Raw genomic sequence first — 15,999 nt, forward strand, 5'->3', positions numbered from 1 at the left:
CATGTAAAAGAATGAAACTGGATCCATATCTTATACCACTTACAAAAATTTACTTGGAGTGGATTAAAGATTTAAATGTAAAACCTGAAACCATAAAACTGCTAGAAGAAAACATAGAAACAAAGCTTAACATGGATCATGGTAATGATATTTGGATATGACATCTAAAGCATAAGCAGCAAAATAGAAAACAAAGAAGTGGGACTAAATCAAACTAAAAAGCTTTTGCATAGCAAAAAAACCCATCAACAAAGTGAAAAGACAATCTACAAATTGGGAAACATATTTGCAAACCATATATCTGATAAGGGGTTGATAACCAAAGTATAGAAAGAGTTCATACAACTCAATAACAAGAAAACAAACAACGCAATTAAAAATTGGGTAAAAGACTTGAATAAATATTTCTCCAAAGAAGATATATGAAAGGTCAACTGGTACCTGAAAAGAAGTTCAACATCACTAGTTATTAGGGAAATGTAAATTTAAAGCACAGTGAGACATCACTTCATTCCTGTTAGAATGGCTATTATCAAACAGATGAGAGATAAATACTGGCATGGATATGGAGAAAAGGGAAGCCTTGTGCATTGTTGGTGGGATTGTAAATTGGTACAGATACTATGGAAAAGACTATGGAGGATCCTCAAAAAATTAAAAATAGAGCTACCATACGATCCAATAATTCCACTTCTGGGAATACATCCTAAGGTAATAAAAACACTAACTTGAAAAGATATCTGCACTCCTATGTTCATAGTAGCATTATTTACAATAGACAAGATATGGAAACAGGTAACCTAAGTATCCATCAATGGATGAATGAATAAAGAAATTGTGACATATATATGAGTATATATATATGTATATATATAATGGATATATATGTATATATATATAATGGAATATTATTTAACCACAAAAAGAGGGAATCCTACCATTTCTGACAACATGGAGAGACCTTGAAGGCATTATGCTAAGTGAAATAAGCAGGAAAGAGAAAGATAAATACCATACGATCAAACTTACATGTGGAATATAAAACAAACCAAAAAATCCCACAAAATTCATAGAAAAAGAGGTCAGATTTGTGGTTATCAGAGGTAGGAGGTAGTAGGAGGGGAATTGGACCAATGTGGCCAAAAAGTACAAACTTCTAGTTACAAGATAAATAAGTACTAGGGATATAATGAATACATGATGACTATAGCTAATACTGCTGTACGGTGTATAGGAAAGTTAAGAGAGTAAATCCTGAGTTCTCATTACAAGAAGAAAATATTTTTTTCTTTTATTCTTCTTTCTTTTTATTGTCCCTATATGAGAAGATGGATGTTAGCTGAACCTATTATGGTAATCATTTTATAATATATGCAAATGAAACCATCATGCTGTATGCCTTAACCTTATACAGTAACATGCAGTAACATGTCATTTATTTCTCAATAAAACTAGGAGAAACAAAAATTAAAAATTATTTAAAATGCAAATTTTCGAGCACCATGTACCAAGGAGGTGTATATTTCAGTCCATTCCAGTGTAGAAAGAAAATTGAAATCTATATTTTTATCTCATTTCCTTAAGATTTCTATTTTAGGGACACCTGGGTGGCTCAGTCGGTTAAGTGTCTGCCTTCGGCTCATGTCATGATCCCAGGGTCCTGGGATGGAGTCCAGCATCAGGCTCCTTGCTCAGTGGGGAGCCTGCTTTTCCTTCTGCCTGTCCCCTACCCCTGCAGCTCCCCCTGCTTGTATGTGCTCTCTCTCTCTGACAAATAAATAATCTTTAAAAAAAAAGATTTCTATTTTAGTGTATATTTTATGGTGTGAATTATACAGTAAAATCCTGACAAAATACCATAAATGAAATTTAAAAAATCCAATGCATTATGATGGAACTTGCAGAGCTGGGCAGCCAGGAGTTTGGGCATCTGAGAACGGACAAGTCCATTTTCCTCTTATTTGGGCTGTGGTGCCACCTGGTGGCCATTTCCCCCCCAAGTTTAATCATCAATGGGGACCATTCTATACACATGCAGGCTGAAACCTCCAAGGCATTGCTGGTGCCCCCTTATCAACTTTGAATTAGACACTGGGCTTAGGAAATAGCAAGGTCTCAAGGACACTAGGACCCACCTACCTCAGCCTCTCTGCTTCCTGCTTCACTCTCTACCCCTCCACATTCCACTCCCCCTAATGATAAAAAGGCAGTGAGAGGAATACAGACACCAATCAACGGTTGTATTTTGTCCAAATTTACATCATCACGCATTTTTTTTTAATTTTTTTTTTAAGACTTTATTTATTTGAGACAGAGAGAATGAGAGAGAGAGAGCACATGAGAGGGGGGAGGGTCAGAGGCAGAAGCAGACTCCCCGCCGAGCAGGGAGCCCGATGCGGGACTCGATCCAGGGACTCCAGGATCATGACCTGAGCCGAAGGCAGTCGCTTAACCAACTGAGCCACCCAGGCGCCCATCATCACGCATTTTATGTATACTACAACATAGTGCTAATATATGTGGTTGGGCGCCTGGGTGGCTCAGTTGGTTAAGCGACTGCCTTCGGCTCAGGTCATGATCCTGGAGTCCCTGGATCGAGTCCCGCATCGGGCTCCCTGCTCGGCGGGGAGTCTGCTTCTGCCTCTGACCCTCCCCCCTCTCATGTGCTCTCTCTCTCTCATTCTCTCTGTCTCAAATAAATAAATAAAATCTTTAAAAAATAAATAAATAAAAATAAATATATGTGGTTAATAAATATGCACACGTTAGGATGCATATATTTTAAAAATTCCAATGATACTGTTGTATGATTAAAAAAAAAAGTTGGGAGGGTCCAGTGTAGAGAATAGATTGGAAGGAAAAGCCTAAAGGAAGAGAGGTAAACTAGAACGCTGTGGGAACAATTGTGATGGTCTGAAAATAGCATGGTGGTAATGGAATTTGGAGGGAAGTAGATTGGCTTGATTATTTTGAGGCAGAATTGAATCCTTATCTTTAAGAGCTATAAACTTAAGTATTTATAGATAAATTTATTTGATGTTGGAGATTTTCTTTAAAATAATCCAATTAGGGGGCGCCTGTCCAGTTAGTGGCTCAGTTGGTTAAGCCACTGCCTTTGGCTCAGGTCATCATCCCAGGGTCCTGGGATTACGTCCCACATCGGGCTCCCCCTGCTCTGCAGGGAGCCTGATTCTCCCTCTCCCTCGGCCTGCCACTCCCCCTGCTTGTGCTGTCAAATAAATAAATAAAATCTTTTAAAAAAAAATAATCCAATTAGGAAGAGGGGAAATGGGAAGGGTAGTTATAGATGAAACAAAGACTGGCCATATGCAACAATTATTGAAGTTGGGTGATAGGCACGAGGTGTTTCCTTATTTTAGTCCTCTGTTTGGGAGTATGGGTGGCAATCGGAGCTGCCCAGGCCTTGAAAACATTTCTCCTTCTGTGAACCAGGAGAGGACTTTGTGATCTTAATTTCACCGCCTGCAGCTGCCAAGTTTGCACACAAACTCTGGGAATTATCTCAGTTCTCACTTTTGTGATGCGAGGGAGGCAGGGCTAGCGCCCGTCAAGCCTGTTTCTTCTCCAGAACCGGGGATCTTGCCTCCCTGAGCCTCCCAAACTGTAGCAAAGGATGCGGGTAAAAACCAAAACTCGTCGCGAATCACGCCCGCCCCTCGTCCCGCCCTAAACCCGAGACGCAGTGGGAAACTTGACCGACGCGCGCTCCGCCTGCTTTGCTCCACCCCTTTTCGGCCTCCCGGCTTCCCCCGGGTCCTACAAGGAAAAAGAATGGGGCCTAACGGGGCAGGACCAGCAGCGGCTTCCGGGAGGAGGTTTGGGCCTGGCGGGGCACCTTCGGGCGCCGCGCCTTCCCGGTAGAGGTAGCTGGGGAGACGCCGGGAGTCCGCGTCGGCGCCGTTGATGAGTGCGGCGCATTCTCACCATGGGCGACCACGGCCTGGAGTTGGCATCTATGATCCCCGCTCTGCGGGAGTTGGGCAGGTAGGGCCAGGCCCGGCCGCTCCCGCTCCCGGTCCCGCGTTTTTCTCCACCCGGCCAGGATGGCGTCTCACGTGCTCTCCCTCACCAGCCGCGCGCGTGCCGGCTCCGAAACCCTCAACCCCGGCCCTTGTGGATGTTTCGAGACTCATTTCAGCACTTCTCCCTCAGAGAGGTGGTTAAAAATATGCGAACCGTCGCCGCAGACTCCCGGCGTTCGGTCCAGGGAACGAGAGGCGTTCGCCGACCCCATACCTCAGCGGCGCCCGGGAGCTCGTCCCTTCCCCGGGGCTCGTCCCCTGCAGCTGGAGGGAACGGCCCCTTCTGATCACTTTCTACACTCATTTCCTTCCCGGAAACTTCTTTCCTGAGATGAGGGACTTGACCCATGAACTTTCCCCAGTTTCTATTCTTTGTGATCGCTCCGGAAGGAATTCGGTTTTTAGCTTTACCTTTGGACCCAAACTGCCTCTTTTAGAAGAAAAATCACTGGTTCTCATTTTGTGCAAGGAAGGCCAATTGCTAGAAAAGGCAGTTGGTTTCTTTCTTCAGAATGAAACCATAGGTCGTTCTGAAGATAGGACCCATTTCCTGTTGGCCATCCAGTCCCCAATCCGTTATTTTAGTCAGAAACTCTAGGGACCTGCTACAACGTCCACAAGATATAAATGTGCACAGAATGTTGCCAAAATATGAAAATAATATTGTTTCATTTGCAAAAGCCTGTTTTCTGTGAACCGAACAGTAAAATCAGGTAAACCAGTATCTCACCTGAAGGGAGGGGAGGGATGTGGATGTTGCTATCCCCCTTCAGCACACTCGCACTTTCCCTCTACCAGGCCTAAGGAAGGCAGGGTTTTTGTTTTGCTTGCTTTTTTTTTTTTTTTTTAAGTTGTAACCCACTGCGAACAAGAAAAAAATGGGCTTGTACCACAACTGCAGTTGAACCATCAGTCGGAATAATTGCTTCCCAATTTTTTAAGCTGTTTGAAAACTTAGCACACAAAGTCAGAACTGACATTATATATATATCTATACATATACATGTATAGATATATATATAATATATATATAGATGTATAGATCTCCTGGTTCACAGAAGGAGAAATGTTTTCAAGGCCATTATCCCAGGGTCCTGGGATCCAGCTCTGCATCGGGCTCCCTGCTCCGTGGGAAGCCTGCTTCTTCCTCTCCCACTCCCCCTGCTTGTGTTCCTGCTCTCACTGTCTCTCTCTCGCTCTCTCTGTGTCAAATAAATAAATAAAATGTATATGTATATGTGTATATATATATATATATATATATAATATCCATGGGATATTTAATTCCTTTCTTTTTGGGGTGCAGTTGTGTTCATCTCCACTTGTTGGCCATACAAGGATATTTAGTCTTAATCACATAAATAAGAGGATAAATGAAGGAACCACACTTGTCTTAACTGAATTATTCTGTTTTTGTGTTTTTTTCACTTTTCATGAATGTTGCAAGCATACTTTGTGTTAACATTTTATTTTATTTATTTTTTTTAAAGATTTTATTTATTTGACAGAGAGAGAGAGAGCACAAGTAGGCAGAGAGGCAGGGAGAGTGAGAAGCGGGCTCCCTGCATGGGACTCGATCCCAGGACCCTGGGATCCTGACCCCAGCCGAAGGCAGCCGCTTAACCTACTGAGCCACCCAGGTGCCCCTGTGTTAACATTTTATAAAGTAACGTGAATACACATGCTCATTTTAGAAAATTGATGTACAGATTTCATCTTTCAGGCTCAATGTGAAGCTAATATTTTTTTTCCCATCTTGTTTTAATGTAGAATTAACTAATTAATACTTTTCTTCCCTCTTTTTTCTTCCTTTATGAGACTTGTTAGTAAAATGATAGTATCTTGGATTTATTTATAGTCTCTCACATCACCAGAGCTTATATTACCTTTCATTTCATTTAATTGTGGATATTCTAAGGGAAAGAACCAAAAAAATTGACCCATAGAGAATTGTATAATAATAGTTAACTGTCATGAGTTTCTTACTGCAACTGCTTCATTCAAGCCTATTCAGTCTCACAGTATCTCCATGATGTAGAATGGAGTACATTTTATCACCATTCACTAAGAAACTGAGTCACAGAAATTGAAGAACCAAAGTCAAAGAGATAGCAGTTATCAGAGCTGTTTGTTTTGTTTTGTTTTGCTTTTTTTAGTTTTTTTTTAATCAGAATCCATTGTAGGATCATAGATTGTAATTGATTGATATGGCTCTTAAGTCTTTGTTATAGGTTTCTCCTCCTTTTTTTTCCCCCTTAATTCATTTGTTGAAGAAACTGTGTTCTGTAGATTTTCCGAAAGTCTAGGTCAACACTGCTCAATATGAATAAAATGCAAGCCACATGTATAATTAAAAATTTTCTAGGGGCGCCTGGATGGCTAATTCGGTTAAGCATCTACATTCGGCTCAGGTCATTATCCCAGGGTCCTGGGATCGAGCTCTGCATCGGGCTCCCTGCTCGGTGGGAAGCCTGCTTCTTCCTCTCCCACTCCCCCTGCTTGTGTTTCTGCTCTCACTGTCTCTCTCTCTCTGTGTCAAATAAATAAATAACATCTTTAAAAAAATTTTTTTCTAGTAGCCACATGACAAAAAGTAAAAAGAAAATAGGTGAAAGTAATTTTCAATAATATATTTTATATAACTCAGTATCTCTAGATATCATTTCTACATGTAATTAATATAAAATTATTAATGAGATATTCTGGTACCAAATATTTAAAATCCAATGTATATTTTATACTTAAAGCACATTTCAGTTTGGACTAACCACATTTCAAGTGCTCGATAGCTACATAAATAATGGCTACTATATTGGGCAGGACAGGTCTAGATTTTGCATATTGGGTGCCTCTGGTGTCATTTAGCATGTTTTTTTCCTTCTAAATCAGTAATGTGTATTTAAATTTTTCTTTCATTTTTAAATAGAAGGATACAATGAATGTTAACATTAAAACTAAATACATTTGATAAATTCAAATTTCGAGAATTTTTTACAAATGAAATTGTGAGTCTCTTTCAGGCTTAAAAACTTTTTATTTGTATTTTAGTGCCAGTCCAGAGGACTATAATACAGTTGTACAGAAGCCAAGACAAATTTTATGTCAGTTCATTGACCGAATACTTACAGATGTGAATGTTGGTAAGAAACAGTTATTTCTTATATAAATTTTATGAATTAAATTGTTTTCTTTTCCATATATACAGCATTTTGCTAGCATTTTTCTCCATGTAGTTTTAAATGTAAAGTTAGTATTTATGATAGTTACTATTTTCAAGCAACTTGTTTACAGTATTAACTTATTACATAATGTGATTTAGGCATTTAAAGTAATTCTGTTTTCCTGCTTGTTATCTAGATTTTCTGCTGCTTGCTATGGCGTTCTTTGATCTAAGCTATTAGAATAGATAAAAAATAGTTGGCCATTTCTAATGATGTGGACCCTGTTTTAGCTAGGTCTTACACTAGTGGTTGAGAAACAAATGCCGTTTAAAAACTCTAAGAGTTGGTGACTTTGTGGGAGGTAATAAGATCTTGTGAGTTGTTGAAGCAACTGTTTCCTGTTTGTGGCAATTTAAAAGACAAATATTACCAACTTGGCAAGATGGTGTCACATTTGTCATATCTGTTAAAATTAATGGAAGGGGTAATATAGCATAGCATTTGGCTCATAGTATATAAACTTACTTCCAAATTTGGCACAGATATTATGACTTAAAATAGTCAGCCTTTTTTCAATCTATGAAATTAAGAGTTGCTGAAAAATAATAAAGGACTACTGAATACTTGCAAGATGTGTTTTCATATGGTACTGGCCCTGTTTAGACCACTTGCCCTTCCCCTCTCTGACCAAATCTCATCATCTAGGAATCAGTTCCTTCACAGCATCTTCGCAGACACTTGCTTCCTCTATTGTGGATTGGTGCAGTTAACATACCATATTATAATTATTAGTTTGTCTGATTCTCTCACCTAATCAGGTGAAGTTTTTTTCCCCACTCAGATTTTAGTATAGTGCCAAGCATATTGTAGGCCTTTAATCTATATTTGGTGAATGGGTGTATAATAGATGAATGTACATGTTTATTAAACATTTAAAATTAGATAGGATTGTAGAGTTTAGTCCCATCAATTTATCATGAATACTATACTGGACACAGTTCTGGTCACCAAAGTCTAGTTTTTTAACAAAAGGACTGCCATCTAATTTGTCATGACTCTTTAAAATGAATCTTTTATCATTTTAGTTGCTCTAGAACTTGTAAAGAAAACTGACTCTCAGCCAACCTCTGTGATGTTGCTTGATTTCATCCAGCATATAATGAAGTCCTCCCCACTTATGTTTGTAAATGTGAATGGAAGTCAAGGGCAAAATGAGGCCAAAGGCAGTTGTATTGGTAAGTCCTGCTATTTGTGCGTTCATTTGCAATTGGTTTTATGAAATCTACCCTCTTCTGCTCTTCTGAAATATAACATACATTTTATACATATTTTCATCAGATTTGCTCTAATTTAAGGGAGCAAAATGGTAATGGTTAGTTTTGTTTTATGCATCTTTATTGTTTTCTTTTGTTATGAAGTAGGTACCCAGGATGGAACAGAAATAATCAAATTTATTTGCCATTGAACGCATGAGCAGTTTTCTTTTTTCTGTTTTTGATAATCTCTTCTAGATCAGGCATTAGCAATCTGTGGCCCATGGGCTGGCTGCCTGTTTTTGTAAACAAAGTTTTATTGGAAAATCCATGCTTTTACTCATTGTATTTCCTTATTGTCTAATTTCTGACCAGAACTCCTGACTGCCTGCCCTAGCACTGCTTAGTGGAAGTGATTCCACTAAGAAAGTTCCTTCTTTATGCTCTGTTTGTACTGTGTTCTGCATTTCTTCTATCATAGTGGTTACTAAGCTGGATTATAAATACCTGTTTGTCTATATTCTTTGCCACACTTTTTAATTTTATTTTTTTAAAGATTTTTTTTATTCATTTGAGAGAGAGCACTAGCAGGGGGGAGGGTCAGGAGGGGAGGGAGAAGCCTGCTTCTCCCTCTCCCACTCCCCCTGCTTGTGTTCCCTCTCTCGCTGTGTCTCTCTGTCAAATAAATAAATAAAATCTTAAAAAAATAAAAATGAATCATCAAGGATTTAGCAAATTAGTTAGCATTTCTGATGTACTTATTTAATATCTTTTTTGTTTATTTCAAAGAATTCAGTAATTGGATCATAACAAGACTTCTGCGGATTGCAGCAACTCCATCCTGTCATATGTTACATAAGAAAATCTGTGAAGTTATCTGCTCATTATTATTTCTTTTTAAAAGCAAGAGCCCTGCAATTTTTGGAGTACTGACAAAGGAATTACTACATCTTTTTGAAGATGTGATTTACCTCCACAGAAAAAATGCAATGGGACACTTTGTGGAATGGCCAGTGGTAGTTAGCCGATTTTTAAGTCAACTAGATGAACATATGGGATATTTACAACCAGCTCCTTTGCAATTGGTGAACATGCAAAATTTAGAATTTATTGAAGTCACTTTATTAACAGTTCTTATTCGTATTGTTGCAATTGTGTTTTTTAGAAGGCAAGAACTCTTTCTTTGGCGGATAGGTTGTGTTCTGCTAGAGTATGGTAGTCCAAAAATTAAATCCTTAGCAATTAGCCTTTTAACTGAACTCTTTGAGCTTGGTGGATTACCAGCACAACCAGCAAGCACTTTCTTCAGCTCATTTTTGGGATTATTAAAACATCTTGTAGAAATGGATGCTGACCAGTTGAAACTCTATGAAGAACCATTATCAAAGCTGATAAAAACACTGTTCCCCTTTGAAGCAGAAGCTTATAGAAATATTGAACCTGTCTATTTAAATATGCTGCTGGAAAAACTCTGTGTCATGTTTGAAGATGGTGTGCTTATGCAGCTTAAGTCTGATTTGCTAAAAGCAGCTTTGTGCCACTTACTGCAGTATTTCCTTAAATATGTGCCAGCTGGGTATGAATCTGCTTTACAAGTCAGGAAGGTTTATGTGAGAAACATTTGTAGAGTTCTTGTGGATGTGCTTGGATTTCAGGTAGATGCAGAGGTAAGTCATTTTTAAGGTTACTTGATAAGTATTATGTATTTTGTTTATAATGTAAGTGTATGCACGTATGTAAGATGTAACAATGAGAAAATAGAATATCTTTAATAACGTATATTCAGAATGGAATGAGTTTTTTTCACAATCCACTTTGGCTCCTTATTATGGACTTTTACTTTGATTTGAGAAGGATTTCACTAATTTGGTAATGAACTGCCAATGGAGTAGGATATTTTAAAATAGAATTTGTGAAGTGTAAGCATGTTTAGTGCATTATTAATTAAAAGGGGACCAGTTATCAACTTAATTGCAAAATCTTCAAGCACTCACCTAGATTTTATCTTTGACAGGTTATATTCAATCACATTTAGAAAACCTGTGGGTACATAGTACTAGTCATGCCAAATTATGCAGGCTGTGAGAGACAGGCAGTACAATAAAATATACAGTAACTTGAGTAAATATTATACCTTGCTGGATTTGTAGTATGAAAGAGGTTAGTAATTCTCTTAGAGAGTTTTTCTTTGTAGCATTTTTTAAACAAAGATTTTATTTACTTATTTGAGAGAGAGAGAGAGAGCAAGTAGGAGCAGGGGGAGGGGCAGAGGGAACCCAATGTGGGGCTTGATCCCAGGACTCTAGGATCATGACCTAAGCCGAAGACAGATGTTTAACCAACTGAGCCACCCAGGCGCCCCTCTTTGTAGCATTTTGACAGAGGGAAAAACAGGTTAGAGAGAATTTGTCTTAAGACTTTTAGGACTATAGAACCATAGTTCTAGATACAGGATCATATATATGTCTATTTATAGGTTGTGAAATTATATAGATTAACTTAGGTCTTTGTTTTACCTGATGAGACTCTGAAAATAGTTTACCCTAATAGAAAACTTATAACCTAATGAATTTTTGCAGTCTTTGAATAACATATTTCCTAAGGCATAGTTTTTGAAATTATTTTTACTTTCTCAGTATTTGTTGGGCCCACTTTATGCAGCCTTAAAAATGGAAAGTATGGAAATCATTGAGGTTCAATGCCAAGTTCAACAGGAAAACCTCAGCAGTGATAGTGATGGAATATCAGCCAAAAGGCGTCGACTCAGCTCATCTCTAAACTCTTCCAGAAGACCACCAAAACAGACTGAGGAGTATGACCTTCATTCAGTTTGTATTTAGTCATTTAATAAAACTTTATTCACTTTTAAAAATCACCCTTAGTTAAGTGCTTTGACTTAAATACACAGCAGTTCTTTTTAAAGGTAGTTGGGGGAATGCTTTAAAATATTTAATACTTGTAGTCCATTCTAATGTGAAAGATAACATGACTACATATGGTTACTTAAAAGATTTTTTAAGTTTTTATTTGCCTGTCTAATTTAACTTATTAGTATTTAAAAAAATCTCTGAGATTGTATATTCATCAGCAGTTTAGAATATGTTAAACTTAAATATGTTAACAAATGTGATCAAAGAATTCCCGTATTTCAGTTAGCCCTGAAAGTTGTTTTAATTGAACCAATTTTATATTAACCAAATTTATATTAAATATGAATGTCTTTATATTATGGTTATAATTAATTACAGAATTAAACATGTGGATATGAACAAAAAGAGCATATTATGGAGTGCCCTGAAACAGAAAGCTGAGTCCCTTCAGATTTTCCTTGAATATGGTAGTCTAAAGAATCCTGTTATTGCAACTTTAGAAGGAATCACTGTTGTCCTACAGCTGACTGCTCTGTGTACTGTTCATTGTTCTCATCAAAACATGGACTGGTAAAACAACTTGTATTTTTTGTGTGGGTTGTCTGTAATAAATTTGGCTTTATTGCTTTAGGAGACTTCATTATTTGCTCAATTTGTGTGACCTTAGAACACAGACTTTTCAGTGAAATGGAAAAGATAATTTGTTTTTTATTGAGCACCTGCTAAATGCTAGGTACTGTATTAAGTACTATACATATTTTATTTAATCTTCATAACAGTTCTGTAAGTTAAATGCTGTTATACCTAGTTTACAAAGTAGAGATTGAGGCTTAGAGAAATTGAGGCTTATTGGTTCCTAAATTGGTCCTATATGCACAGGGCAAGGAGAGACTGAAGAAAGAGGCAGACCACTCCAGATTGGTAGGTGGCAGGTTTTATAAGGGAACTTACTTACAAGGTTTGTCTCAGGCGGCTGTGGAAGATAAATTGATCTCTCAACTCACTTTCCAGAATCTTAGAGGTTTATTTGGAGGACTTAAGGAGGTTAAGTCATGTATTCAGTCCAGATGGTCTCAACAACACCTTACTCTCAAGGCTGTGTCCTTGGAACAGCTCCCACTGTGGGGACCTTTAGGCAGAGTGTACATTCCAAGGACAGGGGAAGGGGTGAGGAGCCTCTGATGGCCTGGGTCCAGCTTGAGGGTCAACTGGTGGTCATCCTCTTGATTACTTCCTCTAACAAGACTGTTTTTGTCTGAAGCCTAAACTAACTTTCCTGGGTATACATGATTAGAAAGTAGCAGAGCACATTTTTATATAACTCAAAAGCCAATGTTTTAGTCAAACATTTAGTCAAAAGAATATTTCCCTTTGATAATAAGAGTAGGGATTTAGAACTCATTAGAATTATCTTTTCAGTTTGGTATTCTTAATTTAGGTTAATTATTCTATCAGAAGAAACAAGTGTGAATCTTCTCTGAAGATTTAGTCTTATTTTTACTGTCAAGTTATAGACCAAAGCTCAGTTAGTTTTTTACATGATCATTTATTCTGTTATTTTCTGACTCATAACTAGCCAATAAAAAGTTATGAAGGAGATTTTAAAGAAACTATATTAATTCAGGCTGCATTAAATTTGGAATTTGAGACAACTTGAAGAAATAGCTGATTAGCCTGCAGTCTACTCCTCTATTATTAAGAAAGGGTTTACTGAGGCAGTTAATAATTATGCAGGGATATCTTCTGTCATTTTTAAGCCTGGGTGATACCACATTTGAATATCCTAGATGAATTTTAATTACCAAATCCTAAGAGTGATTTAGACTGACATAAATAGTTTGAACTTAAAATAATAATGTCATACTAATTGATGTGCATATTTACTTTGAATTAGTTTAAATTTATGTTAGTTTTATACTCACAGTTTTTTTTGGCTTACTTCAATATTAGGTTGGAATAACAAAATTCATTGTAATTCTGTGTCTTAAAAATGTTTTAGCTGCAGCCATAATTTCAAGGACTGTCAACAGAAATGTAAGAAGAAACCTTCAGTAGAGATAACTTGGATGTCTTTGGATTTTTACACAAAAGTGCTTAAGAGCTGTAGGAGTTTGTTAGAATCTGTTCAGAAGCCTGACCTGGAGGCAATTATTGATAAAGTGGTGAAAATATATGATGCTCTGATTTATATTCATGGTGAGTGTAAATAAACAGTAGAACAAAATAACTTTTAAAGATCATCAGTATAGAAATAGGCTCTCTTTTGCGTGAGGCCTAAATGCACAAATGTTTGGAATACCCAACAGTTTTTTTTGATTTTAGTTCTCGTTCTATTTCAGTTCTATTTCAATAATTCAGTAATTAACTCAGTAATTTCTAAGTTCCAAATTTGTCTGTAATGTTTTGATTTATTATTCTTTTTCAGCCAATAGAAATGATTTATAACTATTAAATTTTTTTGAGAATTTCTGAAGAATGCTTTTGATCCTTCTAAAAAATACATGGATGCATATTTTTATAAAGTCACATTTAATTTCTTTGGGTTCACAGACCTCAGAACATCATCTCTATATTAAGAACCTTTGTTTATTAAATGCTATAATTCCACCTGATGTTTAGGACATTTATTTTTATTGAAAAAAAGATATAGGTAAATATGATTAAGGAAAAAGATATAATTAATCACCTGTTGTGTGTTTGTATAGTGAAAACTTCTTTTGAAGATCATATTCTGGAAGATTTATGTGGAATGCTCTCACTTCCATGGATTCATTCCCATTCTGATGATGGCTCTTTAAAGTTGACCACATTTGCCACTAATCTTTTAGCATTAAGCCAGAAGATTTCAGATAGCTACTGTAAGTGGTCACAAAATTCTGTGTGTGTGGTTTAACTCATCTCTATGTGGGACTTCTAACATGTTGCTGTTTTTTCCAACAATTAAAAGAGGAAGTACATTTTCTAAAATTTTATTTTATTATGTTAATCACCATACATTATATCATTACTTTTTGATGTAGTGTTTCATGATTCATGGTTTGCATATAAGGAGGTACATTTTTAACAATTCAAAAAGGAGTTAGATTTCTAAGAAGTAACAAATTGAACAGATTGTAGGATTTGCACATCCCCTGCTCTATTCTGCAACATTGTTCTCCAAAGATGCCATTCCAGTTTACATTCCTCTTAGCAGAATATGAGAGTTCCTATTGTCTCACATCCTCACTTTGTCAGACTTTAAAATGTTTGCTATCAAAAAAAAAAGTGTTAAGCCGGCGTTGGTGGTATAGTGGTGAGCATAGCTGCCTTCCAAAAAAAAAGTGTTGAGGTAACTAAAAGAAATTATTTTTTTGCTCTCTGATGGGTGTGATTTTTAGTTGCATTTCTCTGGTTATCCAGTAAGATTGTACATAGACCTTTTTCAGTGCACATGCTTTATTTTTGAAAAAGGAGCTTTTAATTAAATATTATATGTATTTTAAATGTTACTTTACAACAAAGAATGAATACATATATAAAATGAATATGTTTGTATACATATATAAATAAAGTTAACATTTAAAAATCTTGTTTAATAGACTTAATTTTTTCAGCACCACAGGCCCAGTCACGGTGTGTGTTTCTTCTAATGTTGTTTCCAAGAAGAATATTCCTTGAATGGAGAACAGCAATTTATAGCTGGGCCCTACAGAGCTCCCATGAAGTAATCCGGGCTAGTTGTGTTAATGGATTTTTTATCTTATTGCAGCAGCAGAATTCATGTAACAGAGTGCCCAAGATTCTTATGTATGTATCATTATTTTAATTTGAATATATAACTTGATTGGAAAAATCGTACTATATGTAAATATATGTATATTGTTGGTTATATAGAGCAAATGTTGATTTTAGTTTTAGAATTTAAATTTTCTTCCTTCTAGGCTGTCTTACCATTACTTTTGCCCCAAATTAAGCAAAACTATTTAGACCACAAAATAAAGTGAAGTATAGTTAGTACCTTTTCTTTTTTCTCCCCAGAGATAAAGTCAAAGATGATTCTGACATTGTCAAGAAAGAATTTGCCTCTATTCTTGGTCAACTTGTGTGTACGCTTCATGGCATGTTTTATTTGACAAGTTCTTTAACAGAACCTTTCTCTGAACATGGACATATTGACCTCTTCTGTAAAAGCCTAAAAGTCACTTCTGAACACGAATGTTCATCTTCTCAACTAAAAGCTTCTGTTTGCAAGCCTTTCCTTTTCCTACTGAAAAAAAAAATACCTAGTCCAGTGAAACTTGGTGAGTGATTTGTTATGATCTAATACTTTAGAACCTTTTTTTTTTTTTTTAAAGATTTTACTTATTTATTTGAGAGAGAGAGAGCACATGTACGAGTCGGGGGGAGGAGCAAAGGGAGAGGGAAAAGCAGATTCCCTGCTGAGCAGGGAGCCTGGCATGGGGCTTGATCCCAGGACTCTAGGATCATGACCTGAGCCGAAGGCAGACGCTTAACCGACTGAGCCACCCAGGCGCCCTATTTTAAAACCTTTTTAACCTCTTTTTTTAAAAATCAGTGATAGAATAGGCTTGAAGCCTTAAAAAATTAGACATGCTTGATTCAATGGTCATGTAATGATTACTTATAAATGGGATATCTGGTATTAGACTGTATCACAGAATTAACAAGGGAA

At 36.7% G+C, this 15,999-nt stretch overlaps 1 protein-coding gene across 2 annotated transcripts in view; it reads left to right on the forward strand.

Annotated features, from left to right (window-relative positions):
* Positions 1-3,946: 3,946 nt before the first annotated feature.
* The window catches only part of ATR (ATR serine/threonine kinase), a 91,361-nt gene continuing 79,308 nt past the window's right edge, over positions 3,947-15,999 (forward strand). The window contains exons 1-10 of one of the 2 annotated variants that reach the window (XM_021678730.1): positions 3,947-4,005; positions 7,092-7,183; positions 8,290-8,439; positions 9,247-10,124; positions 11,094-11,269; positions 11,706-11,897; positions 13,333-13,523; positions 14,033-14,185; positions 14,921-15,113; positions 15,345-15,607. In XM_021678730.1, coding sequence (XP_021534405.1) covers positions 3,947-4,005; positions 7,092-7,183; positions 8,290-8,439; positions 9,247-10,124; positions 11,094-11,269; positions 11,706-11,897; positions 13,333-13,523; positions 14,033-14,185; positions 14,921-15,113; positions 15,345-15,607 — 2,347 coding nt within the window. The remainder of the gene's footprint in view (positions 4,006-7,091; positions 7,184-8,289; positions 8,440-9,246; positions 10,125-11,093; positions 11,270-11,705; positions 11,898-13,332; positions 13,524-14,032; positions 14,186-14,920; positions 15,114-15,344; positions 15,608-15,999) is intronic. The other variant, XM_044915331.1, reaches the window with a different exon arrangement.

Source organism: Neomonachus schauinslandi, chromosome 1 (assembly GCF_002201575.2).
Source record: "Neomonachus schauinslandi chromosome 1, ASM220157v2, whole genome shotgun sequence".
NCBI classification, from domain to species: Eukaryota; Metazoa; Chordata; class Mammalia; order Carnivora; family Phocidae; genus Neomonachus; species Neomonachus schauinslandi.